A 27,144-nucleotide genomic window follows, 5' to 3' on the forward strand; every position below is an offset into this window, starting at 1 on the left:
TTGCATTCTGCTTAGTTTTGTTTGCTTGTTGCTTAGAACTAAAGAGATCCAGTTTCTTCATTCACACCAAACTCAACTAAAAATCTAACAAATATTATTAAATACAAATAAGCTGAATAAGTATTTCATTCAAAGAAGCATCACCACAAAATAAATAAATAAATTATACACATTAGACCACAAATTACAAATTTGTTTTAATATTGTATTGGATTGAATATTTAAAAGCTTACCCTCTACTCATAATAAACAGTTTATCACCAAATAAAAACAATAATTAAGAACTTGAAGGTTAACATGTACTTTTTAAAATTAAGATTTAACTTAATTCTACTTCTTTTCATTTCATATTTCTAAAAATTTAAAAAGTACAAATAAAAATGCTCATTACCATACTGACACATATACAACTATTCAGTATCAGCAGTTACTATAATTAGAAAGAACTAGTGTCAAAAAGTAAGTACTGTTCTCTATGAAACAACGAACGGGAATTTCCCGTACTAAATTTAAGATTCATGTACATAAAAAGAAAGCAATGTATTTACAAAAGATATACATTTAGAAATAATTAATTTCCATCACAAAGACTGTACAGTGAAGGGCTAACTTTAAAATATAGCACAATTACAAGCCCCCCCCCCTCCCCAACCCACCAAAATATAAAATGTTAAAAATGTATATGGCATCTACTAGTCTTTAAACCAATATTTCTATTTGAAAAAAAAATACAATGTTTAAATAAATAACAAACTGATAGTGAAAGGTTTTCAAAGAATATAAAAATACATTTTTTTGTCAAAAAAGAAAAAAACAACTAAGCAAGGTATTGTTGAATATGCTGCAAGGTTTGCAGAACAGGGTTATAACAATTATAATTAAAACTTCTCATAATTTATTTTTAAAACAGGGCCGGATATAAGTAAGTGAAGGCCGTTTGCAGGATTTTTATATATTTTTTTTGCGAACGCTTTAATTGAAATGCACGAAAAATATATAAATAAGTATACCTCGCACTATCAGAACCTGTCACACCGCTGTTCCCAAACTGCATTAAGCACCAGCCGTTCCTCTGGACACATCAACTGCGTGTAGAGAGAGGGAATGCTGTGTGCGCGACATTTTTTCGACCCTAGTTGATGCCCAGGCTTTCATCTTATTTCTATGGAATTATCCCTAGTCGCGTAGCGAACATAGGAGGCCATAGATATCTATAGGCATTAATGTTTGTCAAAAAAATGATTCTACAGCGTTCTAGTAAATTATCATGCACTTAATAAAAAAAATATTTTTGAGTTTGCCGAAGACCCATTAAATCTGCATAATCTTAGCTCCGGCCCTTTGTGACAGTATAACAAGGGTTCTCACGACAGTTGCCACTATGTTCAGCATACATGAAAACATCAAACATTGAAAGTATAAATACGTTTTTGAGATTCTTTCTACTGGATAACAGTTTAATTCCTGTTCTTTAAAAATATATCCTCAGAGATCACAACCTATATACATGTCTATATGATACAAACATAGCCACCAGGATTACAGAAGCCTTTGGACCGAAAATGCATGCGATAACAAATATCAGAGTAAAAAATGTAGGCATATTATAAAACCCTCATAATTTTTGTTTTCGTACAATTATGGTGTGTATAATATCAAGTTTTTACAACGTAATGTACATTTAATACCGGCAGACGTGATTACATTTCTAGAGTGAAACAGAAGAATCACACAGGTCAGAGGTCAGTTAATTTATATTTATATAGGAATATAGAAATGATATAGTGTAGCACCAAAATTAATTCATTGACAATGCAATCAAATAAGCAGATATACATATAGTGTTTTGTTTAGTGTTCTTATTTTTTTAATGATGAAATACAAAACTTAGATGTGAATTTCGCTGTATGTAATTAGATTTGAATGGGCTCTAACAATAGCAGTATTCTGAAATAGGTTGCTGTCGTTTAGAAGATGGCTGATGTGAACACAGATGTCGTGAATGAAATGATGGCGTGAATATATATATTGCCATTTCATCTAAGCAACAAAACGCAAAACATGTATAATTTAAAGCAAATGAGCTTTGTCATTAGGCTAAAAATTTTTCGATGAATTTCAAAAAATGTACCATTTCAGTTCTTCATCCTTTTAACTTGTCAAGTCCAAAAAATCTGGTCATTAAGGTAATCCATTTACATGTTAATTACAGACTTAAACTCAACTTAGGCACTAGGAGAGAAAGGGCATTTATATGAATTTGTCCAATCTATGGAATATAAAATGTGCCTTTACCTATGTGTCTTTCTGAGTCTTTTGACTTCCCTTTTATAAAGATTAAAAATTATCACTTTGAGAATAGTTGTTTGCACTAAAGGACTGGTCAGAATTAGGGCAGCCGAAACAAGGATTTCGAGTTTGAATCTTGATATAGATTACAATTTGAGGGCATCCATTAGACCACCCATATCACACAGGCCTCTGACATTCATCAATGAGGGTGATTTACCTCTTTGTGGCCTCATGACATCATTAGCCACAATTACACAACAGTAGGGTTCTAATTGACAACAAGATCCTTTCACTTCAAATAAAATCTCTAGTGATATATGTATGTAATGTTCATATTTACATCTGACTACATGTACCAAATATCACATCCATTTATGTTTCAACCACAAAGATCAGACATAAGAAAATACCATCATGTGACACTTTCGTTCAACAACAAATGTATACTTCAAAAGCTTACTATGCAAAAAAAAGCACTATGGCATAGAGATAACATAACATCAATCAAACTCATCTCAGGAAGATTTATGCAGGCTTTGAAAAAATATATTATGTATTTAAGAATTAGTTTCAAATCAACGATGAGCTGTTACTGATTCCCCCACCTAAATAATCAGAATTAAATTTCGACACTTTTGAACTAGACTTTGATATATACATTATCATTATAAATATTAAATTCTATATTAAATATATACCTTGATATAAACAATGTGTAAAATTTAAATTTAAACTATTTCTACTAATGATTATTTAAAATATTTTGTTACAATTTAAAATTATAATTTTTAACGATGTCTGGTAATCAAAATTGTGTAAAGTGTCAACTATTCTTAGAAGAAGTTTAATCATCTATGTCTTTCAGGCCAGCTAGTACGTTGTCATAGACGCTCATCTTGGACGAAGACACTTGCTCAAATGTCATTGGACGACGGGCGGAGGGATACACCAAAGGCTGCGGCTCAGGGATATCGTCGTCAGAAGTGAAGTGGCGTGAGGTGGATGATGTTTGAGATGTCTGGTATTGCATTTGATTTTGTTGCTGCTGCTGCTGCTGTTGCACGCTGTATGGGTTGCTGGCTTTTTGGCGTTGCAGGGACATGGTGTTGAGCTGGCGTGGTGCGTAGAGATCTGACTGAGAGGACGTGGAACCATGCTGTTGCCGTTGATATTGCATCTGCTGTTCATGGTAGGTGGGACTCTGTTTTGGAGGGAGCATAGGTGTGCGCTCAACTGGGTTGTCGTAATCAAAGTCCTCCATGTTGTAGGTCTGCTGGAACTGACCAGACTGACCCTGACCTTGAACGAAGCTACTCTGGCCTTGGCTGAAGCTACTCTGTTGACCCTGGCCTTGATATATGACACCTTGACCTTGTGAGAAGCCACTCTGTCCTTGACTGAAACCGCCCTGTTGACTATGGACCTGAGTGAAGCCGCCCTGCTGTGCCTGGCCTTGAGTGAAACCGCCCTGCTGACCTTGACCTTGGATGATGTAGCCTCGCTGGAGTGGTGCGTCAATCACCTGAATGTTTTTGGTCTGTTTGTTGACGCGGGCGTACTCAACGTGATCTTGCTGAAGCCCTTGAGTCTGCTGCCTATGCTGCTGAGGCCCACTGACTACATGCTGGACAGGTATGGATCTTAATGTGGAATACTGGGACCCTGTACCCGAGTCGGCATAACCCGACTCCGTGCCACTAATAATAGAGACGCTCTTGGGATACGCATAGGTGTCGATTGAGCTACTTGCTGAGCTGCCACCCCCGTATACAAAACTTCCTTGAGATGCTCCATACCCCATTTGCTGCCCCACCCCCGACCCAGAGTAGACTTGACCACCAGAGATGTAGCTGACTTGGCTTGCAGCTGGGGACGGGAAGGGCTGGTCGGCGGGGAGTATCCTGATACCCCCTGTTCCAACGTCAGCTCCTCCCACGCTTCGTCCACCAGCACCCCGAGGGTCAATCTTGCTTCCATCGTTATAGACTCCTCCTGCTACAAAAGATGGACTCCTGGGCGGCTGTCGGTCTGTAATGATAACTCCAGGTTGTTGGATATTGGGTGGGCTTTCTCCATATGGTCCTACTTCTGGGGCCATAGTGACTTTCTTTTGACCAGCGGTTCCATTCCTCTTCAACGTGGAGTCTGCAGATTTCAAAGCGGATGGCCTACCAATGCTTGCATAACCAGGAGTCTCTATGAGATAGTCTTCATTCCACGCTAACTCCTGTAGAAAATAAAGATGAAAGAGAGACAATTCAACGGTGATTTATACATATGTAAATATAAAATGAATCACCTCCCTTAACATTGTGAAGCTGTTTTTTTGCAATCATTTTACATTGGTGCTGTGTACGTTTTTCTGATTATTCCATTTCTTACCGTTTGTATTTCCTGGTCTCTAGTCCCGTAACAAAAGTAAGCGTAGAGACAGACTGTCAGACAGACCAGCAGACCAATAACTCCAAATCCAAACAGGACTCCGCCAATGACTTTAAGCCTGAAACGATTCCAACAAATCAAATCAAACGAATTGAATCAGACTAAACGAATCAAATCGAACGAATCATATGAAGAAATATCGAGGAATTAAAGTTATTTTCCTATTTTTTTTTTTTTTAAATTATTTCAAAGGAATTCTTTTCATTGGTTTCATCACTCAATACCAGTGAGAAGGTCACATTCTACAACCTCAGGGTAATTGTGAGTTATTTAAAACGTTCAAATACAAGGGACTGATTCTTGAATTTCTTCCACACCTTGAATTCTGACCTCATCCAAAATGTGTGTATCTTTTATTGGACATTTTCATACATGGCGGAAAAAACTATAAATAGCAAGATGTTTAGTGTATCCGGTGTGAAAAATAAAAGAATGTGTTGATGAGCTGTTTTTTTTTTTTTTAGGTTTCATGATATCGTATATTTACTATTTACATTACAACACTCTATTTACATTATAACACTCTATTTACATTATAACACTCTATTTACATTTACATTATAATCCTATATTTACATTATAACCCTATATTTACATTATAACCCTATATTAACATTATAACCCTATATTTACATTAGAACCCTATATTTACATTAGAACCCTATATTTACATTAGAACACTCTATTTACATTATAACACTCTATTTACATTATAATACTCTATTTACATTAGAACCCTATATTTACATTATAAGACTCCCGAGTCAAAATATTTAAGCTTGCAACTTTTATTTTGTTGGCTATTTTTACGTTCAATTTAGTGTCCTTGACATTGCTAATTTTATAGTGAAAATCTCTAGCAGCCCGCTAGGCGGATATTATTATGATATTGCGGTAAACTTAAACAAGAACTAAAGTGTCTTCTGCTTAATGTTCATTTTTTTTAAACTTGTTATAACTGAATATTCTTTGGTAAACTTTGTTCTCTAATTAATTTTCATTAAAGGCTTTAGATTGAGAGTCCAGTCTTTTTTCATGAAGTGATTATCCTTTAAGGAAATGTGTGTATACCGTGAGTTCTTCATCGACCCCATCAGCTATATCATTTTATTTAAAAATAGATTATCTTCCAGGAAGTTGGACCCAAGACGAGATGGTCTTCTGCCCTATAGAAGTGTTTTTAAAACTGTGTTCCGCGATGCCTGAATAGGTGTTCCAAAAACTATTAGAATAATTAAGTAGGGCAACATGTGAATTAATCTATCTAAAAAAAATAAGCAAAATGATCCAGTAAATACTCAGAATGTGTGAAGTGTTCCATTCAGTTTTAAGTTAAATCAAGATCCTGGTGTCAACCTGTGGATGTCAAGGATTCTGACTACGTAGCAAAGAGTGACTCCTAGCAAAGAGTGACCCCTAGCAAAGAGTGACTCCGATTTAGAGGCCAAAAAAATAAGCAAAGAAATATAGAGCGTGTTTAAACCAAGCTACATTGGACCCAACCTATGTAAATATACTCACGCGATGCTGCCAATGCCTCCTCCTATCGCCATCAGAACCAGACCAATGCATAGGAAGATGATGGCCAGAGTCAAGACGATCATCAGGACGCGCTGGGGGACCAGCCAGGTGTGGTGCCTCTTCAGCTGAAGCTTTGGGGAGCCCGAAGAAGCTCCCTGCCCGTCCTCGTCGTCATCCACGAGAAAACACATTGTGAGGGGTGGGGGGCTTAGGTGTGGAACTAGGACAAACTCAACTGTGGTGTGTGGAATAGGGAGGCAGCAGAGAAAGGGATCAATTTATCTCATTGGTCAGTTCTTGAGACACACAATCTGTAATAAGAATATAAACAAAAATAAAACATGTAGATTTTCTCCACATAAAATGTATTAAGAATCAAGTGTGCTTAGAACCAGCTATGTGAGTCTGCGAGACGGAAAATACGGTCCCTGGTGTGATGCTATCCGGCCTTTCCAAATCTCTGACCAACAGTTAATTACGAAGCCGCAGCTAAGGTGTGAAAGGGAACTACTTACTTTGACTAACACGACGCCTTTAAGGTTCCGATCTTAGTTCATGTTAAACATAAAGATATCGAGGCCCTTTACTAGTTTTAAATGTTAACAAAAAAAAAACAACCATTCAAACAGTACCCGTGTCTCAGATAGTCACAACCAGGGCTACAATTTTATAACCCGTGTCTCAGATAGTCACAACCAGGGCTACAATTTTATAACCCGTGTCTCAGATAGTCACAACCAGGGCTACAATTTTATAACCCGTGTCTCAGATAGTCACAACCAGGGCTACAATTTTATAACCCGTGTCTCAGATAGTCACAACCAGGGCTACAATTTTATAACCCGTGTCACAGATTCACAACCAGGGCTACAATTGTATAACCAATGCCAGAGATTCACTAACCGCCTAGAAATATATTAACCTGCAAACACCCCACACTTACTGCTTCCTGTTATTTAAATTACTATTGGAGCGTCTAGTAACATCAATAGCAAAGTAAAACGTTGACATTAACACCTTTTAGCTGCCACTTTTAGATCGTTTAAAATATAGATCTATTTCCATAAAAAGCTTCTTATTAGGCCTATACTAACGCAGTATATATATCAGTTCACAAAATTCAATAACTTTTGGAATCAAAATATGTGAAACTTGACCGTTATTTCAGAAATATTTGTTCTTTTTTTTCAGACGTTAAATTCGAAATGAAGATTAGTACACTCTAACCCAGACATCATCCTTCAGGACGACATGGGAAGTCAGCGGGGTGGATTCAAAACCAGAACTATCGGCAGCTAGCCTGATTAAGAGATGTTGGGTCTTTCTAAATAAGTCAAACCATTTTTTTTTTACAAAGATTGTATCAAATCACTCTGTATGTCTGTCTGTCTGTCTGTCTGTCTGGTAAAAAGTTTGAAAATGTGTTTCTCCACTTCCAATTCTTGGATCAAGCTGAAACTTTACAAAAATATTCAGTGTGCCTAACAAAACATCAATCAATAAAAAATTAATCAATTAGTCAATTAATTATTAGTTATTAATTATTTTGTTAAATATTGAAAGAAGGGGAATAAGTGCTACTTAATGAGAGATGTGGATGTATATATGGATGTATTCTCTTTACTTTTTACATGTATACACTATACACCATCAAACATGTATTAATGAAGTGTAGAGAGTATAGTAGTATACTAAAATTTAAAATTTTTCTCAAATACGCTTGTAGGTTAAGATACTTCCCTGTGGGACAGAAGGCCCTTTGTTGACTTTTCAGAAATTAAATAATTTAAAAATGCCTTGAAATAAATATTTGTAAAGATAATTGTATAAACTAGACATTTAGTTTAAGTATTACTTAATTACTAGGTACAAGATAAAAATTATATGAATTGTCTTTACTTTACACGGTTACATTGCATAGAGGGGGGCTTTTTGCATCCACCTGAACTTTTCGAACCCCGAATCACCGACGTTCTATTGCGCTTTTGAGTCGGTGAGTCGCATGTGTGTGTGTGGGGGGAGGGGGGAGAGAGGAGTTTATATGGTATGAATTAGATACCTGTGGAAATTTCACCCACGCAGCTCAATAAATTTGTCTTTGCACGTGAAGGCTGACAAAAGATAAGGTTGTGATATTGCAGGCAACAGCAGATGAATCACTCTCCAACTGATATGTACGAAATATCTTTCTTCCAACTGACTCATAAAAGTTGCTCTAAGCACGTGCAATGAATGATGCGTCAATGTACTCACTTTTCACTGCCTTCTATAACGAGGCAAGAGGAAACTTTGTATTAAAAGTAATACCCGTTGATGAGATTTCTTATTTAGTTTGAACTTAAATAGTAAGTTCTCTGTCGTTGGGCCAGAGCTCCCACTGCTGCAGTTAATTATCAATGACTACTTTTTTACTGGTAGATAGCTCAACAATTTTCTACAAATTATATTTTCTTCAACAGATTAGTAAAGATCACACCATCATCCAATCCAGAGTTCATGTTCCTGTCTCTACCAAATTGTGAATCCAGACTAGCTTGGGCAGCAAGCGCTATGATTCTCGGATACCATGTACCAAAATCGGAACTTCTCTTCTGTCTTTTCACAACTTTAAAGCTCCAGCTCCAGAGGTAAACAATATATATATATATATCATTTAAATATCTGTTTTAGATAAATTATTGGTTTACAGTAAAGTTAGATTTGACTTAATAATCATCAGTCTATAATAATACTGTGTAAGTTGTTTTTTTTCAGAACTATAGAGACATTATGGATTTCTATTTGGGTAACTATAATTATGTAACAATGACTTAAAGTCTTATGTCCTCTATCTTATCTTATAAATTACAGACGCCTATCTAAGAGAGGAGATAATTACGTCCTACACACTTCATGCGTCAATCTTGACGTAACTTAAACTCTGCTGATTCAGGCAAAATACTCCATGCTCAAACAGCACCGGGGAAGAAAAGCACTTGTACGAATTAGTCCTAGCGTATGGAAAAAGAAATGTGCCATCTTATTAACTTTTCAGCTATGGACACTCTCACATATCTATAAATGCATTGTTAAACTTTTATGATACATTCTTACCGCTTATCTTTCCTAGTAATTTGACATAACAATGTAATGGCATAAAACCAATGGAAAGAAGGACAAAAACTTTGTGTTTTCCAAAGCGATAGAAGAAGGGTTACGGGGGAGGTCTTAAAAAAAACAACATTTGAGAAGCCTTGAAGTACTCTCAACACCGTACTCCCATGATGCCCCACTCGAATGTGATATTACAAACGTGTGTGGGTATAAATAGAAGTGTAACACCATCAGAAGTGCATGCTGGTGAGTTACGTTTATTTATCTCTCAATGATATACACACACACAAATGGAGAGGGGGCAAGGGGGGCGGGAGTAACCTAGTGAGGTCGAGAGGCTTTGGTGCTATTAAAGAGTAAAGTAGATAACGCTTGTCTGGAGGCATCAGGTGTAGTGGCATTGTGCAACACAGTACGTGCCTGTTTGTAAATGGGAGAGAATAGTGAGGGAGAGGGAGAGAGTGAAAGGGGGAGAGAGGGAGGGAGAGAGAGAAAGTGAGGAAGGAAAAGATGAGGAGAGAGAAAACAAAAAAAGTTTTTGTCCTTCTTTCGATTCGAAAGAGAGAAATGGAAAGAGAGAGAAGGAGTGAGTGAGAGAGAGAGGGGTAGACAGAGAAAGGTGGGAGTAGACACAGGGAGTAAGGGGTAGACAGAGAGAGATGGGGGGGGGGGTAGACAGAGAGAGAGAGGGGGGGTAGACACAGAGAGAGAGGGGGGTAAACAGAAAACAATAACGTGTCTGCGTTTGTATGTGTATGAAACGTAAAAAAAAAAAAAAAAAAAAAAACGGCATGAGGCGCTATAAGTATTCAAACCATTTTTCTAAATTGTATCAATTTTCTTTCAGAGGAAAGAGTAAAGTTGCCCTTTCAGACCTTGTGGTCTCTAGGGCAGCTGTTTCTACGGTTAAATAGGAGATGTCACGTGGCCAGTACAACGACCAACCGCCTTTACCTTTCCCCAACTAATGTCAGGTACCAATTAGAGCTGGGTGGACTCAGGGGCGCCCAAGGATCCCGAAATTTAAAATCCCGGTCTTCACCAGGATTCGAACCTGGGACCCCCGTTTCGGAAGCCAAGCGCTTTACCGCTCAGCCACCGCGCCTCCTATCAGAGAATGTAAAGCATTTAAAAATAAAAGACTAAAGTGGTTAGTTTTTAAACGTAAATTAAACATTTAATCTAAGCAGAAAAAAAAAGATCTACAAAGAATACACTTTTAAAAACTTGCAGACTAGAGAAAATGTGTATCTCTTGGAGTCAGAAGCTCATCACAGTGGTTCTCAACCTACGATATGAGTCTCTTTTTGACGCTATTATTTAAAACAATAGATAAACATTAACTTTGCTGGACCGTTCACATGTCATGGACTTTTTTTTTTTGTTTGTTTTACTTGAGCGCAACCAAGGCTCACAACTCCTACAAATCCGATGCCATGCCACTACATTTGTATTTTGTAATTTTCATTTCTTGCAGGCCAAACATTTCTGCTTGCTCCCAGAACAGTGACTCAATCGGATGTTTATAAATAGAACAACGAAGCCAAAAATAAATTCAGGTGGCACATGATATTTTAGAAAAAAATGGGGGGGGGGGGTTGCCTGGTGGTGCTTGAAATTTAAATTAGTACAACCCCGCGGTTCTTTTCTTTGTTCTAAAAAAAAACTCAGATTTGGGTTTATCATGACAAGTCTATATGCCAGTAAAAAAAACTACAACAACGTATTGGCTGGAAAGTAATGATATATACAGCATATACATACGGTCTAAAAGATGATCTAAAAGACTAAAGGTCATCTGGGTCTTTGTCTCACGGTTAAAGAGGGTGCCATGTGGCCAGCACAACAACCAAAAAAAAAAGTCTTGGATTGGATCATACAGACAAGCTTAGTTTAACTAGACGTTGAGTGGATCTAGACAGACTAAGACTAACTAGACTAAATGTTGAAAAAATAAAAGACATACTCGACAATCTTATTAGACATTCTACACCAGTGCTTCCACACTTTCTTATTTCATCTAGATATCAGAAAGAAAAAAAACAAATGCAAATGATACACGAACTCCAGATAAAGACTTCATCGATACAACAAGTGAAGTCATATAAATATCTAGGCGTCATCATTGATAACAAGCTCACATGGGAAGACCACCTTGGAACTCGAACAAAGAAAACAGCCCAGCGGCTATTTTTCCTCTACAAACTCAATAGCTTTAAACTAAATAAGAAGATCCTAGATAATTTTTACGGCGCTATTATGCAAAATCTGATAACATATGGGATAACTTGTTGCGCCGCCTAGAAAACTTTATAAAAAGAGCATCAAACAATCACACGCTCAACACTAACACATTTAAATGGAATTTTTTGAACAAAAATGTCTAATAAAAATCGGAAAAATCTTGGAAGATAATAGCCACCCGCTCCATCATAACTACGTGAAGTCGTCGCGAAGTGGGCGACTTCTGTCAATTAAGACAATAACAGAGCAGTACAAAAAGTCCTTATTCGGTCAGACTACATCAACGCCACTCCCGTTGATCAGGACACATGAAAAGGACAAAGATGTCTGTGTGTACTCGCTGAATGAGCTCTATTCTATTTATGTGTATGTTTCTGTTGTCTTGTCTGTATATGAGAAAAAAGTCCTTGAAATCGCAACAAATTTCCATAAGGCAGGGGTTCTCAACCTGTGAGTCGCGACCCCCTTGTGAGTCGATTGAGGATTTGCCAGGGGTCGCCAAAGACCATTGAAAAAATGGATTGTTATTGTCTATTCTTCTAATGCTGTGTGTGTGTGCGGAGGGGGGGGGGTTCGCGGCTAAGTGGGGGATTGTAAAAAGGGGTCGCCGAGCATAAAAGGTTGAGAACCGCTGCCATAAGGATTAAAGTATTTTTGGTCAATGGTGCTGTCCTAGTAAAGTATATTTTACAAAGTTTATATCAACTCACTGTCTGTCTCATAAAAAGTTTGCACACGTTATTTCTCACACACCCTCGAATCAAGCTGAAATTTTGCACAAATATTTCTTTTCCATGCCAACACAAGATACATTTTTTAAAAATTAGTTAATTAACTATTGGTAATTGATTTTTTTAAATATCCAGAACAAGGAAAAGAAATTTTACTTGACTAATAAGGTGGTATTAGTTGAATTATGTCCCCTTTATTGTTTGTAGAAAGAGGTGTTTGTTATTAAAAAAAACTATTAAAAATTATTGTCATAAGCATCTCCCTGGCACAGTGATTACCATATGGGCTTAAGAAGGCTGGGAAGGGCTTAGCACTCGAGTTTGAAGTCCGGTCGTTCACTTCTATATATACATTTAAAAAGCGATCTCCCTCCCCTTTCCAACTGGTCCAGACAAGTGATAATATCATAGCGTAGTGAGAAAGGTAAAAGCATGAAATGGCGTTAAGCAAAAACAATTGGTAAAAATATTTCTAATCGCACGGATTTATGATTGTTAGTCTGGATCTATTACAAATTTAATTACATTACTGATCTAAACTAATTGATACAACTACACATAATATAAGCTTTGTGATTTTAAAAAAAAATAATTTTTTTTTTGGTATTGTCTTAACAACTTCCCCTGATGTTTGATGTAGGCTACAGTTCAATGGTATTGAACACGACTCTTAAAATGAAGAAACAACTGGAGAAAGAAATAAGCAGGATAGAAAGAGTGAGAATCTATATCTATAGTATCTACAGTATCTACGCCTACAATTGAAAATAGCGAACAGTGTGACGCTAGAGTATGAACACAAATATGGAGTGCACGCATGTATTGGAATAAACTTTGATTAGCTGATCTTACAGTGGACTCGGTAAACTAAACTTGAAATAATTACTCCTGCAAACAAGCTTCACGAGTGAAAGGTATGTCTAACTCCCCCCCCCCCTTTTCCATGTTTTCCCCCCAAATGTAACATCTCTTCTAGTCCCCGGATTTCCAGTTTGCCAAAAGCTAATCTTTTAGCCTCGTCTCGAGTTTCCCCGCGCGCCTGTAGTAGTGCTAAAAATACCCGCACTTTGCGAGTGGTACTCTTTAAAAAAAAAAAAAAAAAAACAGGCAAGGGAGACAACTTTACATTTCTCTCAACATACGCAATTACAGAGTTGTTCATTGTCGTGGTTTCGAAGACAAGTTGATCCTGTTCAAGATGTGTGTAGTCCAACTAATCTTCTCTGAAAACAACGCCATCCTCTCCCCCTCCCCCCGTGTACACAGTCATGGGCGGGTTTTTTTTTTAAAAGAGGAAATGGAGCTATAAAAATCAAATTCCCCTTCCTCAAATTGTCAACATGTGTTGTCACTATGTTATGTCATAGTTATAAAAGAAATTGAGGGTATAGAGATTCAATCGAACGCTCGCATTTAGAGACGGTATCCTCTCAGAACTTTGTTTCAATTACTTAATCCTAGAGGCTCTCACTGAGCACAGGGCCAAACCAGTACTTCGCCATCAGACTCTGTTCTGGGCAATGTCCATCCTGCCATCTTTACTTTTTGATCTACTAATCTCCATGTTTGCTTTGGTCTCCCAGTCCGGAGACTTCTATGCAATATTTTCCAGTGTTCTTCACATTGTCTGTCCAATCCAGCCCCATTTGCAAGTTTTGATTTCACGTACGACTCGTAAACTACAATAATCGTTTTTAATATATTTGAGTCAGACTTTCATAATAGACCATTTATATTGTATAATTTGTTGCTTCATTTTGTCCTTTTTGGAAAGAGATTGTTCTGTTATCACAAATAAATAAATAACATACTGTAGACATTAATAATAATATTTAATAAACAGAGACACATTGAAGACTATCATTTTATTTCCTCACATCCTTCCAAGTATTTTCTCATAAAAACATTCACAATAAACAATGACGCAATATAAATATATTAGCACAGAGATGGTGACCAAGAAAGCTATGGACAGCGAAAAAGCAATGGTCGGAACTCTGGAAGAAGCGTGCCATATGTAAAATGACTGGCTCCTATGCCACCAAAGCGGCTGCCACCTTAACATGGGACGGGAATGCCTCTCAAGAGTGGGGCCCCACAGTCGCATGAAAATGTTCTTTACGAGATGAGACATATAGTCTTTCTACGACTGAAGGAAGCCATTTAGTACCTAATGACTAATATAAATACAGTTGTAGATGTGTGTGTGTGGGGGGGGGGGGCTATTATTGTGTGTTGAAACTTCGCGTTAACTATCGTTCGGTCTAGATTAAACTTATCACATTAAATAAATTTAGCAAAGTATCTACTTTCATACTTAGCAATCTATAGGTCACACAATGTAAAGGCCTTCTGATTCTGTGGTCACTGTTATCGTGTGGTCAGTACAACCGACACCTTCAATATAGTACAACGACCAACCACAACTAATGTCCGGTACCCATTAGAGCTGGGTGGACTCATGGTCGCCTTGAAAAGCCGAAATTAAAAATCCCAGTTTTCACCGGGAGATAAACACGATATCTATCGGTTAGGAAGCCAAGCGCTTAACCACTCAGCCACTTATGTATTTTTGTTGCATTTTATTGCTTTTTATTTCATTAAGACTTTTTATCGAGCATGTTAGACAATGTCACGTGCTACCCTGGATCTGGTTTGGAGAGATTAATCACAGAATGGAACCAGTCGCCTAAATCAGCCAAGGAAACAAGTGGCTTGGCAGAGCACAAGTCTCAAGCTGACATATATACAAGTGGCTTAGCAGAGCACAAGTATCAAGCTGACATATATACAAGTGGCTTAGCAGAGCACAAGTATCAAGCTGACATATATACAAGTGGCTTAGCAGAGCACAAGTATCAAGCTGACATATATACAAGTGGCTTAGCAGAGCACAAGTATCAAGCTGACATATATACAAGTGGCTTAGCAGAGCACAAGTCTCAAGATGACATATATACAAGTGGCTTAGCAGAGCACAAGTATCAAGCTGACATATATACAAGTGGCTTAGCAGAGCACAAGTATCAAGCTGACATATATACAAGTGGCTTAGCAGAGCACAAGTATCAAGCTGACATATATACAAGTGGCTTAGCAGAGCACAAGTATCAAGCTGACATATATACAAGTGGCTTAGCAGAGCACAAGTCTCAAGATGACATATATACAAGTGGCTTAGCAGAGCACAAGTATCAAGCTGACATATATACAAGTGGCTTAGCAGAGCACAAGTCTCAAGATGACATATATACAAGTGGCTTAGCAGAGCACAAGTCTCAAGCTGACATATATACAAGTGGCTTAGCAGAGCACAAGTCTCAAGCTGACATATATACAAGTGGCTTAGCAGAGCACAAGTCTCAAGATGACATATATACAAGTGGCTTAGCAGAGCACAAGTCTCAAGATGACATATATACAAGTGGCTTAGCAGAGCACAAGTCTCAAGATGACATATATACAAGTGGCTTAGCAGAGCACAAGTCTCAAGATGACATATATACAAGTGGCTTGGCAGAGCACAGGTATCAAGCTGACATATATACAAGTGGCTTAGCAGAGCACAAGTCTCAAGATGACATATATACAAGTGGCTTAGCAGAGCACAAGTCTCAAGATGACATATATACAAGTGGCTTAGCAGAGCACAAGTCTCAAGCTGACATATATACAAGTGGCTTAGCAGAGCACAAGTCTCAAGATGACATATATACAAGTGGCTTAGCAGAGCACAGGTATCAAGCTGACATATATACAAGTGGCTTAGCAGAGCACAAGTCTCAAGCTGACATATATACAAGTGGCTTAGCAGAGCACAAGTCTCAAGCTGACATATATACAAGTGGCTTAGCAGAGCACAAGTCTCAAGATGACATATATACAAGTGGCTTAGCAGAGCACAAGTCTCAAGCTGACATATTTACAACTAAATTAACTCGTGGATTCGCCTCGGACGTAATTATCTTTTAAGAAAGAACGTCCGTAATTTATAAGATAAGAAGATAACGTACTATATACCTATGGGTTAATAGTTTCTGACAAGCTTTATTAGAAACAAACTCCGCTTAATCCGAAACCGAAATTCGTTTTTTTTTTAGGAATTTAAAAAAAACACACTTTATTATCATACGATACACGGTACACAGATTTTTAGTTCTGTAGCTCGTTAGGTAGAATTCTGTTCTAATAAGTTGTAAGGAAATTTCGTGACAAATTATTCCAGGACCGACATGTTGTTATTATTCGGTAATGATTTGGATTGATTTTCTGTCACAATGGCTCCTTTAATTAAAGTCTTGCAACAAGTTACACTAATAACTAGTACTTAAGATAAAAATAAAATAACATTAAGTTATATGAACAAAAATATTGCATTTCATGAATATGTTTATTTTAGTAATAATTTTGCTTAATCCGAAATATTCGTTAAGCCGAACTGTCTCCAGTGCCAATCATTTCGGACTATCTGAACTCCACTGTAACAAGGGAAAAAACAAGGGGGTCCCCCTCTAAAAAAAAAATCATTGATCTAATTCGAACGACTTCCACTAATTACGCCAGCACCAGAAACAAACCAGCGACACAGATAAGCCGTTCCAAAGGGGAGAAATAGCTTTCCGGGACAAAGTTTTCAAACTCTACCAAGTGAAGCTAATGTTCAGACGGTGAGTATAAAATAAATTCTAAGTTTTCAGAGAATGGCGAAAGTGCTGGTGACGATTAGGCCTAGTCTCCAATCAGAGGCGTAGTGATGGGGGGGGGGGGGGGCAATGGGGAAAGATGCCCAGGGCACCAGCCACGGGGGGTGGGGTGGGGGAGGCAATGGCAGCCTATATTTCTATGTGATGTTCATGGAAAAAGGAAAAAAAAGGGGGGGGGGCATTGTACATTGCCCCGGGCGCACATTCTGCTTACTACGCCTGTGACACCCCATGCATTATAGATCACTGTTAGGTTACTCTATGACAAATGATTTAATAATGTTAAAAAAAATTAGTTTTTAAATTAGTATTAGTATTTCTATGACTAAATATAATTTTTAAGGTGCAGTTAAGTTAAGAATTATTATTATATTATTATAAATATATATTTACTATTATTATATAATTTAAAAAAAATGGAAGACGAAAAAAAAAAATAAAAAATATTCAGGTTCTACCGAGATTTGAACTCGGATCGCTGGATTCAAAGTCCAGAGTGCTAACCATTACACCATAGAACCGCTGTTACCTAACTAGCCTAGGTAACATAGCAATGTGTAGGCTATGTATATAGACTACCTACACGCATCTTACTCATGCTGAGTCGGATTGTCCTAAACTTTCACGTGACGTTTGCCTTCGGGCGCCTGTTGACTTCGCAATTCACTTGGCCACATGTCGAACTAAGGCCCAAGAAATCGAAAGTATTACAAGGAAATTTTTTAAAAACAGAATAAAGAAATGAACGCTTAAATGTTATTTTTCCAATTGCTAATTCTGTGACCAAGAGCTGATCAGTTTGAAAACTAAAAACTAACGAATTTTTTTTTGAAGTAACCCACTAGAGAGTTAAGCTTAACCAGTGTTTGTCCAAGAAATTAAAGAAACAAAAATACGTCTCTATAAACTACTGTGCTATTTCAAAAGTAAAAGTACAAATTGATTCTACTTAAGTTAATAACCCTGATCAAGTATTTGCATTAGGGTGTGCTAATATTGCTACGAGAGAAACGAAATCTTGTATCAATATTAAACCTACATTCATGAAAATACTATAAAATAGATTATTTTCTTCTGATCACTTGATGAGAACAAAAGAGATAAGGAATGTCCAGTCAGGGCCGGCTTTACGCATAGGCAAACTAGGCAGCTACGTTGGGCCTCCGATTGGTGGTGGGGGGGGGGGGGGGCCTCGCACAGAAAGAAATAGCTAAACTTGTCCTCAATGTTAATGTTGGAATGCACTATAGGTTTTTAATAAATTTCGTAATTTGAGATGGTTTTTTTTTATTTTTCGATTTTATTTGGGACCACCAAATTCACTTTGCCTAGGGCCTCCAATTATTTAAGGCCGAGTCTGGTCGAGAGGATAAGGTCTCAGGTTAAGTATAATTTTTATCTGGTTCTAATTCCAAGAGTCCACCCATTTCTAAATGCTAATGCTTACTTCGGTGGACAGTTGTGCTGGCTATGCATCAGGGGCGGACTGGGTGTCAAAATCGGCCCGGGCATTTCTATAGCCTTACAATAAGGCCCATAAATTGCATATCATATAAAGGGCATCCATTTATAGGTATACCTGTCCTCAAAATCATTATGTTAAGTTTGAATATCGATAACTGTACACATGAATACAGTGACTTCTATATTTTATAAGAAATATAAGCATTGTGTTGTTTTTTTAATCGCTCAGTGTCTATGCCATAAAAGGATGACTCCGAATAGTAGCACTGTCTACGGATTTAGGCTATTACATTATTTCGGAAAATTTGTTAGATTAAATTATTGTTACAATGTAGAGAGATTTCTTTTCAACAAGACGCTCAGAGGGCCCTTTTAATAAGAGAATATTATAAAACCTTTAACCATTTAATACATAGTGGCATCCATGCGGTCCTTTGCCCGAATGCCCATATAGCCAGTCCGCCCCTGCTATCCATCACCCTTTCACGGTTCAACACTGTTCAAAACAGAATTGATACATCACCCCGCACACAATTATGTCGCAAGGGGAAATGTATTTTAAATTAGTGAAAAATGACGATGTATTTCTGAATCCCCTACACCTTTCCTTGGTATACAGACCACGCGGTAGACAATAATGTTATAAAAGCTATGTCCATGTTAGTTACGTATTCAATAAAAGCTATGTCCATGTTATTTACGTATTCAATGTTCAGATGTCAACAATAAACTTTTTAGCATTATATGACTGCGCGGTATTTCCTCTGCCGGTATGGCTAGTCCGTATCATGGGATGTGCAAGCATCCTCTGTTTATTATCAGACCAGGTCTCTCTTACATTCCTGCATCCCCTCCTGTTGAATGTCACCCTTATTATCTTTCCAGATCTTACAGTTACCACAGGTTCTCAAGCTCCAGTGTAAAGGCCTTTTTGTAGTAAACGTCTAACGATCTCGGACACAAACCGTTTGATCGTCTAAGAGCTGAGCCGAAGGCTCTTCGAGCTCTAGCTTTGAAAAAAAAAACTTGTTTGAGCGTCAAACAGTAAAAAAAAAAAAAAGAAACCTGTGTGAACACACAGTTCTGTCTGGAAGAGACCCAAGTCAATGCCTATGTAAAGCATTGCTATTTCCGATGCATCTGGTCCCCGAGCGCATGGGCTAGACATGGCCGAAGGCCGAGTGCACCGGGAACCTCCGCCATTTTCCTATGTTGTACCAAGCTAACCGTGGAGGACTCGCCATTAGTATAAACGGTTCCTTAAGGAACGGCGCATGGATTATCGACAGGGTCGTGAGAGCTCTCTTTCAACTTCACTCCGTGCAATGGGTAAGCTCTCGCCTACCCGTGGACATCCCCACGGGAGTTTTGTTTCGCCATTCATTTAGCCTAACCACTTCCTCTAATGGTCGTTTCCACCCGTGTGCCACGATGAGGCAGAACAGCGTACCCGGGCGGACACAAACCTAATCCTGAGCGTGGACAGCTGGGTTTGATTCTCTGCAATAATGGCCCCTTTGGAATAAGAGCAGGGTGTCACGTGGCAAGCACAACGACCAAACGCGTTTACTTTCCTCAACTAAAGTCAGGTACCCATTAGAGTTGGGTGGACTCAGGGGCGGCCTAAAAATCCCGAAATTCGAAATCCCAGTCCTCGCCAAGATTCGAACCCAGATCCCCAGGTTTGAAAGCCAAGCGCTTAACCACTCTGCCACCGCGCACCCTATCTCGCTTCATACATGACGGACAAGGTGTATCCAGTGTTGATTAGATAGATTTTTAAATGAATATAAGAATTTCTGTGCACTTTTTATCACTGCAGAATCAAATTTTCTAAAAGCTCCAGTTTGTAACACAAAATAATTTAGACAACAAGGAAGTTGTAAACTTTCACTTTGTACTAATTTACATAAGTAACATTGAAAAGGGTCACTATTAAGAGGTAATCTAGAAGAATTGATACGAAGATGAACTGCCACGCATTGAGATAGTGTTAACATTACAGCTTTATTCTTTCTTTTTTTTTTTTAATTTTAGTTGGCAACAGTAAACTTCAATCTTACATCCTTGACATTGTTTGGTTGAACGAAAAGTACGTAGGGATTTTTCAACTTCATTCAGCTAAAATGGTTTATTGTTCTTGTGATTTTTACAAAACCTATATCAACTCACTCTGTCTGTCTGTCTGTCTGGTAAAGAAGTTTGCACACATTATATCTCCCACCGGATCAAGTTGAAACTTTACACAATTGTTCATTGGCATATTAGTCCATTAATTACTGGTAATTAGTTTTTTCATCTGACACAAACAAGGAAAATTAAGTCTTCGGTATTAATACATATGGGTAATTAAGTACACCTTGGTCCCCTTACAAATTGGTAGACGCTATTTCTCCCGCACCCTGCATTCTCGGATCAAGTTGAAACATTTAACAATCATTTATTGTACATAATAAAACATGAACTAATTAAAATAATTAACAAATTAGTCAATTATTTATTTAATGTTTGATATCAAATAAGGGAAATAACTTTTACATTATTTAGAGATAAAGTTGTAAGTGCGGAGCTCTTCTCTTAGATAAGTTTTTCTTTTAAAATTTTTTTTGGTATAATGTTGTATTCTTCGTTTTAAACTTAGGAATAAAAGTCAATGCTTATTGGATACGTATCTTTATGATCATATCTTGAATACAACATATACATATATATTTTTAAAAAACACGCGGAGGATATATGAAAACTTAGTAGCGCCCCTTTTGCTTTTATTGTGTGTCATGTGATAAACGATTTGTAAAACAAACAAAAATAAATCCAACAAGCCCCATTTTGTTTTATAAAAAACACACACCTAGCTACAATCTTACACATGTATACGCACGCACGCACGCACAATTCCTCCAACGTCTGAAAAAAAAACGTGCACACGTTCCAAATTTAGAATCCCGGCATGCCAATGACGTCACTTACAGCCACCGTGCTGCAGGTGAGCAATGAGGCCACTCGTGTATACAGAAATACCAAGAATCTAGGTGTTTAGGTTTCCTCCTATGCCTAGACATAAAAAAAAAAATTTGCCTAGTTTTTCTCTGTTTAAACAAAAAAGAATATTAAATGAAAAACACAAACCCAACATAAATTTGTATTGGTTTCATTTGAGAATTTAAGTTCAAACTTAAAAAAGGAGACACGTAAACCAGTTTTAAGAAACAAAAAATATCAAGAGTAGAGAATTCAAGTATCAACATAGTTGTGAACATAGTCACCCTCTAATGCTGACAAATCCATGATGACTTTATATGAAATAGGTTAGATTTGTAAAATATTGTAAGGCCTTTATCGGCAATTAGTATTTTTTTTAATGAAAATTTGTTTTGAGACGAAATGTCATCCCCTGTGAGATTATGTAATACAAAGATTTTTGGCATATACATTAAAGAATTGAACCAGTCATTGTTCTGCACCTGTTATGGCTATTCATCAGTAAAATGTCTCGCGGCAGTGTCGCCTTACAGCGGCTACAGATCTGGAAACCATAATTTTTTGTTTAATTAACTCATTTTCTCAAATTATTTTATTGGACTAGATTTTGAATTTTAAATTTTTTTTTTACATCTAGATCCCAGAAATAAAAAAAAAAATTACATGAAAAAGATAATATAATTATATATCACGTGGCTGCAGTTACTAGTTTATCTATTTGTTCACTTTCACATATCCCTTAGTCTGTTGGGTCTTTGGAGCACCACACAAGAACTATCAACCGTCATTCTCCATTTCTCTCTATTCTATCTATTAGTTAGAATCTTAAAACCCGAGTTTTGATTTTAGATTCAGCAGACAAAGAACTTATGACAGACACGGGAGGATTAGATAACTAGAACAGTTTAAAATATACACAATTATCAAACGTTTTTTTTTTTTTGTTCTAAATTAATATGATTATGGAAATTAAATAATAATTATAAATTGAAACTTTTGGTTTTCGGGATTTCCTTTTGTAAATTATCTCAATATTGATTAGTATTCCCATTCCTTAAAGTTGTAACTTCCGGGGCGCTGCACAGCAGGCGACCTGATTATACTGGACTAGTCTTAAGTCTTCAAGATGTTGGAGTTATCGATCGATGTGTTCATATCTGACCACCATTTATTTAGTATCCCATCTAACCTGGTTGAAGATATGCTTCAGTAAGGATGGTAGTAGCATTGGACTTAACATCGTGTGATGGTTGTGATTGGCCATTTAATTTTTTTTTAATAAACTGCATTTTTTTTTAAAGAAGGTTTAAACTCATTTCATTAAATATAGGAGTGTAAGATCGACATGCTGAAATACCCAGATCTTGAGGAAAATACTGAGTTTTGGCAACGCTGTAGATGAGTTCAAATAAGATTCTTCTTCCATTTCTTACTCAGCAATTGACTTGCAGTGTCTGAGTTTCTCTAGTTTCTAGGCGGTGATTGCCCCTGTTGCTAAAAATAGAATGGCATCTTTACTGCCATTTTAAGAATAAAATTTAAAATACGCAGATTCACGTTTCAATGAACGACAGTTGGTGATGGAAAGGGGAGGGGGGCTAGAGTCGAGAGGCAAACACGAAATATTCACACATATCATCAAAATAAATTGGCAAATCCTTTTATTTTTCAAGTTCTATTCACATCCATGTTATTAGCCTGTAGGGATTTAAGTTTGGATCTAGTATATTATATAATCATATAGACCTTACCAAGTCTCGATTATTCACATACATTTCGTTGTCTTAATCGTGATCCATCCATCCATCCCAGTGGCGCTACAGCCCATGGAGGGCTCTGGCCTGCTTTAACACATCCTTCCATTCAGATCTCTCCTGGGCCTTTCGTCTCCACGCCCTAACCCCAAGATGCTTCAGATCTGCTTCCACGTCATCTATCCATCGCATTCGGGGTCTGCCTTTGGGTCGCCTGCCTTTTGGTTTTTGCCTGTATACGAATTTCGCCCCTCTGTTGTCTGACATTCTTTCAAGGTGACCTGCCCAACGTAGTCTGTTCTTTTTTATTTCGTTCACTATTGGTGGGTCTTCATATAATTGATATAACTCATGGTTAGTGCGTGTCCTCCACCCTGTTTCATCCTGTATGGCACCATAGATTTTCCTAAGGATTTTTCTTTCCCAAGTGTTAAGTAAATTTTCAGATGTCTTTGTCGGTGTCCAGGTCTCACTTCCATACATCGCTGCTGGTCTTATTATAGTTTTGTATATTATTTTCTTGGTTTTACTTGAAATCATTTTGCTCTTAAGTAGATGGTGGGTGCTATAAAATGCCCTGTTGCCTGCTGCTATTCTTTCCTTTATTTCTGTTAGTAGGTCATTTTTGAAATTAATAGTACTTCCTAGATATTTGAAAGTTTGGACGTTTTCAAATTCGTGGTCTTTGATTTTGATATTTTGTCCCTCTGTTTGATTGTCTCTTGTCATTGTGATGTACTTGGTTTTACTGTCATTGACCTCAAGTCCTGCTGGTCGAGATGCTTCTTCTAGTTGTATGAAGGCTCTAGCGATGTCAGAGGTTTCTTTACCCAATAAGGCAATGTCATCGGCATAAGCAAGGTATTGTAGAGGTTGGCTGTATATCGTCCCTGTTGGTTGGACCCATGTTAATCGTGATCCAGTTTGCCTATATTTGTACGCTATACCCCCACCCCTTTTTTTTTGACTAGTCGAGCTTCCGCAGTAAGATGGAAAGAACAATAATAAAATAATCTTTTCAAGATAAATACTTCAGCACGCAGACAGTAAGTGCGTGTTTTAACCTTTAACCAGTTTTTTCAGAGCTGCACCAGAAATCAGTTTTCCCGCTTTACCTTTAAGTTTTACCAGGTTGGAAAAGTAAAAGAAAACAAAGAAAGGAGGGGTGGGAAAGGTTTGATTGATTAAGTGTAAGACGGATGTGCAGTTTTTATATAACAAGCACTTCAGCTTGTAAACTCTATCTGTCTAATTGACCACCAGTGATTACAGCAAGGAGGAATATACTACAGTGCAAGACTGTTTTCATCAGGGCTTCATCCTTTGAGGGGGACGCGACGTATCGAAAAAATAGATTTTTTAAACAAACTATGCAAAATAAATACAAGAATAAAAGGAAAACTGAGGTAAAATTTACAATTATCTTTTTCTTTCTTTACAAAATATAATATACTTTTAGATATATTACATTTATAAGTTACATGTATAGTGAAGCTTGAACAGATTAATGGCCTCTACAAAAATAGTGACTCCACTTACTTAGATCTGGCACTGAAGTATAACATTTTTTTTTGTACAGAAGTTAAATACTAAAGACAGACATTGCGACAGACTTACAAGGACTTACACACAGGGCCTATTGTTGTTTTTGTTTTAAATTTCTTATCAGTTTCGGACATTCATTTAGAAATGAACATCATTATGTCCAAGTAGGCGCAGTGGCTGTGCGGTAAAGCGCTTGGCGTCCGAATTGGATGTCCCGGGTTCGATTCCTGGTGAAAACTGGGACTTTTAATTTCGGGATCTTTGGGTAAACCCAGCTCTAATGGGTACCTGACATTAGTTAGGGAAACGTAATGGCAGTTGGTCGTTGTGCTGGCCACATGACACCCTCGTTAACCGTAGGCCACAGAAACAGATGACCTTTACCTCATCTGCTAGCACAAGGTCTAAAATGGTAACTTTACTTTATGTCTTAGATCAATCATCCCGCAAGGAGAGAGCAGGGTTCAAATCCGGTACTAATACCGTAAGTAGTGCTTACTTCACAGGCAGCCATTTGTAGTGTAGGGAAATGTATAACATGTATATTATATTAAAATACGTCATATTGTGCAGACGATAACATTCTAGATGCAGACAAAAACAATCATCCCCATTGATTTCAGCGATTTATAAATATCTTTTTATTGATTAATTTATGTGACCGTCATTGTGTTTTTTTTTTAGAAAAGTGGGGGGGGGGGGGGGCGGAGTAAGTGTGTGCGTGTGTGTGTGTCAGTGCGTGCTCGCAGTCAGTGATCAATATTCCAGATGTCCTTTAGTCTGTGCCAGTTATCAGTAACCGCTCGGTGTAATCTCTCGGTAATGAGGTTGTTTCCATGGGTTGGGATTACTAAATGAGAAGGTGAGCTTAAAAATTAAATATCCGATTCTTCATTCACTTTGTCCCCCCCCCCCCCCCCACTCCCGTCAAACAGACGTGTCAATTACCTCACGTGATTCCGTTTGATTTTACTAAAAACATATATTTTTGAAAAAAAAATCTAGAGGGGCGGTAAAGGCAGCATTGGCTTCCCTTGACATGAAGAGACATTGTTTATCTTCTAAGTTTGGACGATATCAGTTTTCGTTGGACAGCCGAGAAATAATGTGCAACCTTCTTTTTTTAAGCCAAGAGGTCAAATCAATTTCCGAAACGCGTGTCAAGGGCCACATCAACACACGAACACACACATAAATAGGCCTACACACACACACATATAAACGTCGAGTTCAATCGAAGAGAAGCTCTGCGGGATATCTATGCACATTGCCATATTTAGGCTTGAAAATGCCCTAATCAATTTGAGATGAGGAGCCCTCTTTATAAGTTCAGACATTATAAGTCTGTGCTAAATATTTCTTGTAAGCCTTAAGCTATTGTTTGTGTTTCTTATATGTAAATGCGCCCTGATTATACCTGCTGCACCAGTTCGCAATGCGTCATGGGCCGGGTGTGGTCCACGGATTGTAGTTTAGGCATCACTACAGTAGAACGCACAATGTGTCTTAAATATAAAAAAAAAAAACTACACCAATGATGTCTTCCTTTTAAAAAAAAAACATTTTAGCAAGCAATAATCTTTTGCTTTATGTAATAATTTTTAAAATAAAAATATATGAACGGAATGAAATAATTTGACCTATCAAGAACTGTTATAATCGAATGACCGTATGCTCTACGGACTTCCAGCCAAGGCCGGCTCTAGACCGATTCCTCCTATTGGGCACCACTCCTGGCAGATGCCCGCAATTTACATTAAGCATATCACTATCACTCACGGCTATAGGCACATGCTTTTAAAGATGTAGGACTTCAAGGGTTAACATATTTAGTGTAGTGCCATCTAACGATTGATGTAACCTTTATTAACCCACTGGCACCTATTCGTTTGATTTGCTTAATGTGTATGTTGTATAACAAATATTGGTATAATGATCTAATTAAAACTATTAGATGCTATTGTAAAAACAAAAATAGAAGAGGGGCCTCAGAAGCATCCATTAAATTGGGCCCTGCAATTCTTAAGACCGGCCCTGCTGCCATTTACTATCCAATGTCGCACTGCAGGACGTTTGGGCTAGGACGAAATAATCACGATATATGAAAAAAAAACGTCATACTCTTATAAAACCTACAAAACGGTTAATCAGAATTATCTAGAGCCAAAGCAGACACTGCTAGTTCATCCTTTTCGCTGTCTTTTAAGTCGTGCACATAAGCCATGCCAAGACTGCTCTGCACACTTTGACCACTTGCTGGTAATGATCTCCTGGCCAATATTATCAACAAAAAAAACAAAAAAAAAGTCGAAACTCATTGGCTGCCAGTTTGCAATCAGTAGAGTCAGCAAAACATCTTTGTTTTTTTTTATC

At 37.5% G+C, this 27,144-nt stretch overlaps 1 protein-coding gene and 1 non-coding gene across 3 annotated transcripts in view; both read right to left on the reverse strand.

Moving 5' to 3' along the window:
* Positions 1 to 317: 317 nt before the first annotated feature.
* The window catches only part of LOC106070301 (ataxin-2 homolog), a 42,321-nt gene continuing 15,494 nt past the window's right edge, over positions 318 to 27,144 (reverse strand). The window contains exons 1-4 of one of the 2 annotated variants that reach the window (XM_056006403.1): positions 8,315 to 8,503; positions 6,256 to 6,566; positions 4,675 to 4,792; positions 318 to 4,519 (exon numbers count right to left, since the gene is read on the reverse strand). In XM_056006403.1, coding sequence (XP_055862378.1) covers positions 3,137 to 4,519; positions 4,675 to 4,792; positions 6,256 to 6,446 — 1,692 coding nt within the window. In that variant the 5' untranslated portion in view covers positions 6,447 to 6,566; positions 8,315 to 8,503 and the 3' untranslated portion in view covers positions 318 to 3,136. Of the gene's footprint in view, positions 4,520 to 4,674; positions 4,793 to 6,255; positions 6,567 to 8,314; positions 8,504 to 27,144 lie in introns of those variants that run through there. The other variant, XM_013230167.2, reaches the window with a different exon arrangement.
* Positions 17,476 to 17,547, reverse strand: Trnaq-uug (transfer RNA glutamine (anticodon UUG)). The gene has a single exon. It is a non-coding gene; the product is annotated as a tRNA-Gln (tRNA).

This window comes from Biomphalaria glabrata, chromosome 12, assembly GCF_947242115.1.
Source record: "Biomphalaria glabrata chromosome 12, xgBioGlab47.1, whole genome shotgun sequence".
In the NCBI taxonomy this organism is placed as follows: Eukaryota; Metazoa; Mollusca; class Gastropoda; family Planorbidae; genus Biomphalaria; species Biomphalaria glabrata.